Here is a 10,000-nt window from a genome sequence, read left to right on the forward strand (position 1 = left end):
TCTGTTCGGTCATAAGTCTTCGAAAGAGTACTGTTCCCCCAAATCACCATTCTACCCCTGCTTCGCTTTTGCCCTTTTATTTTATTCTCTCTCTCTCTCTTTTTTTTTTAATTATCACATTCAAATGTGACAACAACTATTTTCTAAACCAACAGATGTCTGCAGTTACCAGTATATATGTGACGGGACATAAAACAGACAAGGAGAGTACGCCGGCCCGAAATTTGTCGTGATTTTGCAAGGGAAGGGGGTTTGGGGGGAGGGCGGGAAGGGAGGTGGGAGGGGGGGGGAGTTGAGGCTTTGGGGCATAAAGGGAGGGGTGGGGGGGAGGGAGGACAGTTTTAAGAAGGGAACAATGGAGTGACAGCGCCTGCAGTGATGTCCCCCAACGCACTGGCATCGTCCCTTGGTGATGGTCCCTCGCGACGCTCGTGGCAAATCTGATCTGGGGGCTTGTCTCCCTTGGCAAATGCAAAAATAATGCCATATGATAATTATATGACAGCTCAGATCTGTTTTCAGGTGATTTGATTTTGTCGTGTTTCGTTTCACAGCGTGGGAGAAAGAAGAGAGTGGTGTTGTTTTGTTTGTTTGTTTATTTGCTGTTGTTGTTGTCTGTTCGTTCGTTTGTTTGTTGTTGTTGTTTGTTTGTTGTTGTTGTTGTTGTCTGTTCGTTCGTTTGTTTGTTGTTGTTTGCTTTTTGTTGTTTTTGTTTTGTTCTTTTGGTGTTATTCTTTTGTTTGTTTGTTGTTGTTGTTTTTTGTTTGTTTTGTTTTGATTTTTTTTTTTTTTTTTTTTTTTTTGAGGGGGGGTGTTGTTGTTTTCTGTGAATGAGAAAGGCATACATACTTTCATTGGACGTTATTGTTTCTTAACCCCAAAAACGTTAATTAAATTATGAAACAACAACAACAACAAAATAATAATGATAATAATAATAATAATAATATTTGAACGCCTTCAAGACGAAATGTTCATCGTTCCTCCTGTTCCCATACAGTTCAAATTTGTAATCGTTTTCTGTTAAGATAACTATATTAATTCATCAACGTTTCATCCGTTCGCCAGCTTGGTGTCAATGTGTGTGTGTGTGTGTGTGTGTGTGTGTGTGTGTGTGTGTGTGTGTGTGTGTGAATTTAAGAAGGATAAATCGCAATCTTTGTCAACCTTTGAGAGAGAGAGAGGGAGGGGGGAACGGAGAGAGAGTGTGTGTGTGTTCGTATGTTTTACCTGTCGTTGGTGGACGTGAAAAATGTTGCTCGTTTCGGTTCGCATTCTGTGGAGTTATATTAATCCAGCCAATACAGAGCTTTGTTGATGTTGTTATTGTTGTTTAACCCCGAGTTATTGAGTCTTCCTTGAGAGAACCAGAAGTTGTTTTCTGTCAGTTCTTGTCTGTCTGGAAAGGAGCGACGTCTCGGCCATAAACAGCATCACTTGTGAACCTGTCAACTTGCGTGTGCGTTCATGCGTGTGTGTATGTGTGCGTTAGTGTGTGTGTTTGTGTGTGTATGCGTGAGTGTTTGTGTGTGCGTGTCTGTGTCTGTGTGCGTGCGTGCGTGCGTGCGTGTGTGTGTATGTGTGTGTGTGTGTGTGTGCTCGATTTCATAAAAAAACGTCAAAAATCAACATCAATATATCCCAAACCATGCATATCAATTCTGCACCACACAAACCATCAACACAAACAGCTGCCAAAAAGCCTCTCTACCCACATCTCTTCCCTTGTCGTGAGCTGGTGTGAGTGGGTAGCGTGTTTGTGCGGAAAAATATGATTAGTTGTGTGGAGTGGTGAGGAAGGTAAAGAGGGAAATAACAGCTTCACGAACACCAGCAACTTGATAAACACATTGCCAAGGAATTTACAGCTATGACAACGCGCTGTATTGATTTTTGAGATGATCTGTCTCCTTTCTCTCCTTCCTGCAAATGTGGCACTATGGTTAAGACTCTTATCTGTCATCACGTGTTATCACATGAGGGTCTGGGTTCGATACCGACGGGTCGAGTCTCGCATGTTTCACTGGAAAATCAAAGACTGAGCATCTTGTAATTCGGATGAGACGATAAACCGAGGTCCCGTTTGCAGCACGCCCTTGGCGGTCAGAAAAAAGGCCCCATGGCAACGAAAGGGTTGTCCTCTGGTAAAATTATGTTGAAGACATCCACTCAGATACGCAAATACACAATCACACAAGGCCTGTCTAGTGCGTTGGGTTATGGTGCTGATCAGGCATCTGCCTGGCACATGTAGTGTAGCGTATATGGATTTGTCCCAATGCAGTGACGCCTCCTTTCGAAACAAGAATTGAAAACTTAGGGTGAAACGATAAACCGAAGTCCCGTGTGCAGCACACAACCGATGCACTGAAAAAGAACCCAAGGTAACAAAAGAGTTTTCCGCTGGTAAAAAAAACCTCAGAAATCCACTCTGATAGGAGCACAAACATGTCCTGCATGCGCTCCAGGCCTGAAAAAGCGCGTTGGGTTATGCTGCTGGTCGGGCGTCTGTGCAGTTGATGTGGTTTGGCGTGTGAGGAGTTGTCCGAACTCAATGACGCCTCTTTGAGAAACTGAAACGAAAACTGGGAACTGAAACTTGGCTCAAACATTGTAAGTTGATTGGTCACTGAGGATAAACACCGGAGGAATAGAATGCCTGACTGTATTCTGCCAGGATCAGGAAGATCACGGACCACATCTTTGGTGTGTAAACGTTACGATGGGGCCATGTAGAACTCAAAGTTTAGACCACTGTGGAAACGCGCCTGCTCTTCTTCTTCTTCGTTCGTGGGCTGCAATTCCCACGTTCACTCGAAAATACACAAGTGGGCTTTTACGTGTTTGACCGTTTTCACCCCGCCATGTAGGCAGCCATACTCCGTTTTCGGGGGTGTGCATGCTGGGTATGTTCTTGTTTCCATAAACCACCGAACACTGACATGGATTACAGGATCTTTTACGTGCGTATTTGATCTTCTGCTAGCGTATACAGACGAAGGGGGTTCAGGCACTAGCAGGTCTGCACATATGTTGACCTGGGAGATCGGAAAAATCTCCACCCTTTACCCACCAGGCACCGTTACCGAGATTCGAACCCGGGATCTTTAGATTGAAAGTCCAACGCATAAAACCACTCAGCTATTGCGCCCGTCACGCGCCCACTCAACACGAATAACGAGAAATGTACAGTCCTGGTCTGGCACAACAAATCTGTTCCATGCAGGAAGTACTAGACCTGACTGAATGACACACGAAACGAATGACGAGCGCCCAATGGCAGCTATCAGTCGGCTCCACCCAGGAAGGCAGCCTGATGTGCAAAAAGCCCCGTGTTTGTATAGCGCTTAGAGGTTGGTCTCTGACCGAGGATATGCGCTGTAAGTATCCACATCATCAGCAGCAGCAGCAGCAAGTACGAACCAACAGTCTTTCCAAGCCCACATTATTGTCAAGAAAGGCTGTTGAGTACCTGGAACGCGTCGCCATCGATGTTATTGTTATACTAGTATTCCTCAATGAAAGATACAATCAAACATCAACGTTTTAAGTGGTGGAAATAGACAAGGGTCGAAGAGCCATGCTAATCATGGCACCCAGTCAGTCGTGTAGTTTAAAAGAGTTCGTCAACAGATTGAACTAATCTCAGAGAACGATAACCATATGGGTTTCTTTCCCGATTTAATCCAGTGGAAATGTTTCGTCTACAAGGTGAGACAAAGAAAAATGTATTCCAGAAGCAAAAGATCGTATTATTGAGTACGCACGTGTGTATGTATAATGTTGGCGTGTGCGCTTGTGTGTGCACGAGCGCGTAGGTATGAAGGCGTTTCTGTAATTCTTCTTTTCGTTTCTTTACCAGGTATGAAATCCTGAACTACCAGCCAGTCACCCACGCAGACGGCAACGTGACGTACGAATACGTCACCATCGGGCAATGGATGACGGGAAATCTGGAGCTGAACGAAAGCGCCATCTACTGGCCGGGCAAGGGACAGAATTCTGACAAACCTTTCAACTCCGTGTGCAGTCAGCCTTGCGGTCCTGGCTTCGTGAAGGTCAGTGGACGTTTTGGAAATACCTCTCCTTCGTGGTTTGATGAGATGATGATGATGATGATGATGATGATGACAGGTCAGTGGACGTTTTGGAAATACCTCTCCTTTGTGGTTTAATGGGATGATGATGATGATGATGATGATACGTCAGTGAACGTTTTGGAAATACCTCTCCAATGTGGTTTGATGGATTCTGGTGATGATGATGATGGTGATGATGATGATGATGATGATGACCGTAATTATTATTATGCTGTGATTGGTATGGAATTCTTGATGCCCATACGTTGAAGATACCTCAATGCTTGTTGTGTGTGTGTGTGTGTCTGTCTGTCTGCCTGTGTCAGTGTGTCTGTGTTTGTGTGTTCTTCTGTAGTTCTGTTCTAATTAGTAGTAACTGAAAAGAACATACAGTATCAGTGTGTATGGATGTGTGTGTTTGTTTGTGCGTTTGTGCGTACGCATGTGTGTGTGATTGTATGTGTGATTATGTGTGTATGCGTGATTATGTGTGTATGTTTGAGTGTGTGTACATGTGTGTGTGTGTGTGTGTGCGTGTGTGTGCATGTGTATCTGTGTGCGTGTCTGTATGTCCGTGTGTTTACGTGTGTGCGTGACACTGGCAGAGAAATCATAGATGACTTGGCGGAGCGAGCAGGACATTTTGGTTATTGATTTCTGTACTTTCTCCCCTTCTATCTCTTGTTAGGCGTAGTAATGGGCCTGCATTAGCAAATTATGCCGTCTGCCTGACAAATCATATTTCTGTCGTTGTGGTCAGTATATCTTCTGAGGCTTGCTTGGTTAGATGTGTGGAGTTTTGTTAATGTTCAGAAGTCGGGTGTGTTTTTTTTCACGTACGCAAGCACACACACACACACACACACACACACACACACACACTATATATATATATATATATATATATATATAGAGAGAGAGAGAGAGAGAGAGAGAGAGGAGGGGGGCATATACATACATATATATATATAGATAGATAGATAGATAGATAGATAGATAGATAGATATAGATATATCGAGAAAGAGAGAGAAGTAGTCAAATGTTAACAAGCCAGCTCGACTGTTTGAGACATTACGCCCTATGACATTATCAGACATATTTACCAAGTTTCTTCTTCTTCTTCTTGTTGTGTTGTTGTTGTTGTTGTTGTTCTCAGGCCATGAACAGACTTGCCTGCATTGCCTGATACATGCAACATGTTGCTACATGGGGTTGTTCTCGAGTAATGGACATTATATGAGAGTCTGCTATGTGGACATTTCATTCCCACAAACGCTGCTGACTTTTCTCTTACCGAAGGGTGGGGGGTAGTTGTTTTGTTTGTTTGTTGTTGTTTGGGGAGGGAGGTTGCAATTGCATCATTAGTTTTATCTGAAAACAAACCGCTGCTAAGGGAAACTAGTAGAAGGTTAATTTCACAGGCGGTTTATAATGGTTGTCTGCCCCCGGAAATGATGCTTGGGTGGGTAGGATTTTTGGTTAATCTGTTTATTCCTACTCGTTGATAATTTTGATGTTAAGACATTAAAATAAAATCGTTCACAGAGACCTGATCATGCTCATAACAATGAACATATAAACTGGAATTAAGATAGAGAACTATGTTCTAAATTCTTAAACAATTTGTTCTTGATATTTTGCTAATCTACATTATTTTCGAATAGCGACACCCAACACATTCTAAGTAAAAACAAAAACAAAACAAAACAAAAACTGACCAGAAAGCACTTTTTTGATTATTTTATTTCTGTGTTTTCAGTGTCGGTGTTTCTTTGTAAAGTTTATACTCAGTTATTTCATGTCCATGAATCCGTGTTACAGTAATGGTGATGCATGTGTGTCCTAAAGAAAGAGAGAGAGACAACAATGTGGCGCGTATCGGGGGAGTGGGAGTGGGGGGGGGGCTCAGGGGGGGGGGGAGAAAGATGGATGCCATAATTTTGTTAGGGTTTTCAAGCCGACCGACTTAGTGTAGAGAGCTCGGAAGGCGGTGTTTTGTTTAACGAGAAAGCTGCGTACAATAATGATAGTATCGCGTGCTTCAAGAGATAAGTGAGATGGTGGTGGTGGTCGTGGTGATGGTGATTCAGTCTATTTCTATAGCCAAAGAGACCAATTTGTAAAGATGCAGGGCCGCTGTCTTTAATAATCAAGAGTTCCCTGACGTCTGGAAATTTCTAGAAATTCTGCGCCATGACTTTTCCTCTGGTTTTTTTTTTTTTTTTTTTTTTGGGGGGGGGGGGCGAGGGGGGGTTGTTTTTCTTTGTTTTTTGTTTGTTTGTTTGTTTTTTGTTTTTTGTTGTTGTTGTTTCGATCATCGCCTTTTGTCTTCTGTTAATTTTCTGTCATTTTCTTTCCTTTTGACCTCTTAAGCCTAGTTCTGCCTCTTTCTGTCACGGTCAGTGAGTGGCAACTGACTGTGTGTGCCACTGCTCCAGGGAGGGAGATAGGAAACGCGGTTGGAGGAGTTGTTGCGTGACCTAGGTCCACCAGGACATAAGACATCCTGATGGTGGTGATGAAAACGATCGTCATGATGTTGATGATGACGACGATGGTGGTGGATGTGGTGGTTTTGGTGGTAGTGGTGGTGGTGGTGATGATGATGGTGGTGGTGGTGGTGGTGAATGTGATGATGGTGGTGTTGGTGATGATGCCGATGGTGGCGATGATGATAATGATGACGTCGACGGCGATGATGACGATTTGTTGCAACAAGGGGTAGGGTCTGACGTACTGCTGGGTGTGTGTACCCTCTGTCACGATAAGAAGATGTCGATGAATGTGATGATGATGATGACAACGACGACGATGATGATGATGAGGTCGACTACGACGATGACGACGATGATGGTTACGCTGAATACGACGACAATGATGATGAAGATGAAGATGACGACGATGATGATGAAGACGACGACGACGACGATGATAATGTGTTGCAGCAAGGGGTAGGGTCTGACGTGCTGCTGGGTGTGTTTACCGTCTGGCAAGACAAGAACATGTCGATGAACGTGATGAGGATGATAATGATGATGATGATGACAACGACGACGACGATGAAGATGATGACGACGACGACAACGACCATGACGACCACCACAACGACCATGACGTTGATGCTGACGATGTGTTGCAGCAAGGGGTAGGGTCAGACCTGCCGGCGTGCTGCTAGGCTTGTGTGTACGCTCTGGCAAGATAAGAACATGTCGATGAACGTGATGAGGGTGATGGTAACTATGATGATGATGGCGACGACGACGACGACGACGATGATGATGTGTTACAGCAAGGGGTAGGGTCTAACGTGCTGGCGTGCTGCTTAGTGTGTGTCTACCCTTTGTTAAAATAAAAACATGTCGATGAACGTGATGATGATGATGATGACGACGACGACGATGATGATGATAATGACTTCGACGATGATGATAACGACGACGACGACGAAGACGACGACAATGATAATGACGCTGATGAAGACGACAACAACGACCATGATGACGACAACAACGACCATGATGACGATGATAACGATGACGACCATGATGACGACGATGTGTTGCAGCAAGGGGTGGTGTCAGACGGGTTGACGTGCTGCTGGGTGTGCACCCCGTGCCAGGACAACGAGATCGTGGTGGACGAGGCACACTGCTCGCCTTGCGCCCTGGGCCGCTGGCCCAACGACAACAAGACGGGTACCTTGCCTTACCTTACCTTACCTTGCCTTACCTTACCTTACCTTACCTTACCTTGGCTTACCTTACCTTGCCTTGCCTTACCTTACCTTACCTTACCTTACCTTACCTTGGCTTACCTTACCTTACCTTGGCTTACCTTACCTCACCTTACCTTACCTTACCGTGCCTTACCTTACCTAACCTTACCTTACCTTACCTTGCCTTACCTTGGCTTACCTTACCTTACCTTGCCTTACCTTACCTTACCTTACCTTGGCTTACCTTACCTCACCTCACCTTACCTTACCTTACCTTACCTTGCCTTACCTTACCTTACCTTACCTTACCTTGGCTTACCTTACCTCACCTCACCTTACCTTACCTTACCTTACCTTACCTTACCTTACCTTACCTGCCTGGCTGCCTGACTCAGTTTCTGTATTCAGTGTTCAGTTTTCTGTTTTCTGTTTCTCTTTCTCTCAAAGAGGCGTCACTGCGCTCGCACAAATCCATATATAGAATAGAATAGAATATGTCTTTATTACCAAGTATACCGGGGTCACAAGGAATATTGGGGGGTTGGGGAGGGGGTAGTATATAACAAGATACGAACATAAATCGAAAATCATACACAAACACAGATACAGTAGAAATTAGGATACATACAAGTGCATATCAAAATAAAAACTTGTGCATACTCACACACACAGACGCAGATACACACACACTCTCTCTCTCTCTCTCTCTCTCTCTCTCTCTCTCTCTCTCACACACACACACACACACACACACACACACACACACACACACACACACACACACAAGTTTGAACAGGAGCCGCATATTACATGTGGTCGGGGCTGATGACTAAGATTGCACAATTCTATTCATCATACTGGATTTGTTCGAGAGACAGGACATTGGCTGCTTTTAAGAAAAAGCTATTGGCGAAGCGATTGGTTTTCGTCCTTATACTTCTGTACCGTCGACCAGAGGGGAGCATCTCGAAAATCCCAAAAGCTGGATGTGATTCGTCCTGGCTGATTGATTTTGCTTTTTTGAGTAGCCGCTTATAATATATGTCTTCCAGAGAAGGTAGATCAGCCCCGGTAATCTTGGTGGCAGTATCTCTCTCTCTCTCTCTCTCTCTCTCTCTCTCTCTCTCTCTCTCTCTCTCTCTCTCTCTATATATATATATATATATATATATATATATATATATACACTATATATACCACAGTCACTACGTGGAGGCGGGGTGAACTGAAATCTACAAGGGGAAATATAATACAAAAAAAAGACTCAGGTCGCAAAAAAGGGCTATACTAACATAGGTTCCCCCCCCCCCCACACACACACACACACACACCCTCTGCCCCCCAAACCCCTTTCTCTCTCTCTCTCTCTCACTCTCTCTCTATCTGTCTCTCTCTCTCTCTCTTTCTCTTTCTCTGTGTGTGTGTGTGTGTGTGTGTGTGTGTGTGTGTAGCATAGGTCGTGGAAATAGCAGTAGCTGTAACAACAGTCGCAACAGAAGAACTGGAAACCGCAGAATGAATAATAATAAATAGGACTGAATATTAGCAGTTGAGTGAATGTGTGTGTGTGTGTGTGTTTGTGTGCGCGTGTGGATACAACGCGTGTGGGCACTTACGTGGGCGCGTGCGCAACGCTATGCAAGCGTGCATTCTTGCAACACAAACAGTTATATTAAGTGTGTGTGCGCGCGCTCTCACACACTATGGGTATTCATGTCTGTATGTACGTGACTTGTCAAACTGGCTATACACATATCTATATCTGTGTGTGTGTGTGTGTATGTGTGTGTGTGTGTGTGTGGTTGTGTGTGTGCGTGTGTGTGTGCGTGCGCGTGTGTGTGTGTGTGTGTGCGCGCGCGTGCGTTCGCGTGTGTCTGTGTGTGTGCGCGTCTGTGTGTGTATGCACGTGCGGGCACGCTCACGTACGCGCGTGCTCAGACTGCGAGCAGATCGCCGTGGAGTTCGTGACGTGGCTGGACACGTGGTCGCTGGTGGTGGTGGCCCTGGCCTGTGTGGGACTGCTGTGTACCGCCTGGGTGACGGCCATCTTCATCCGCTCCCACAACACGCCCGTGGTCAAGGCCTCCACCCGGGAGCTCTCCTACATCCTCCTTCTGGGCATCGCTCTGGCCTTCTCCTGCAACTTCTTGCTCGTGTCCAAGCCGGCCCCCGTCCTGTGCTACCTGTCCAGGATCGTCCCGGGTT

General features: G+C 45.1%; 1 protein-coding gene across 1 annotated transcript in view; it reads left to right on the forward strand.

Annotated features, from left to right (window-relative positions):
• Nucleotides 1-10,000, forward strand: part of LOC143297622 (uncharacterized) — a 308,601-nt gene that overhangs the window by 249,375 nt on the left and 49,226 nt on the right. Inside the window, exons 7-9 of the mRNA XM_076610039.1 lie at nucleotides 3,863-4,058; nucleotides 7,646-7,775; nucleotides 9,734-10,000. The exon at nucleotides 9,734-10,000 is cut by the window's right edge and continues 625 nt beyond it. Coding sequence (XP_076466154.1) covers nucleotides 3,863-4,058; nucleotides 7,646-7,775; nucleotides 9,734-10,000 — 593 coding nt within the window. The remainder of the gene's footprint in view (nucleotides 1-3,862; nucleotides 4,059-7,645; nucleotides 7,776-9,733) is intronic.

Source organism: Babylonia areolata, chromosome 23 (genome assembly GCF_041734735.1).
Source record: "Babylonia areolata isolate BAREFJ2019XMU chromosome 23, ASM4173473v1, whole genome shotgun sequence".
In the NCBI taxonomy this organism is placed as follows: Eukaryota; Metazoa; Mollusca; class Gastropoda; order Neogastropoda; family Buccinidae; genus Babylonia; species Babylonia areolata.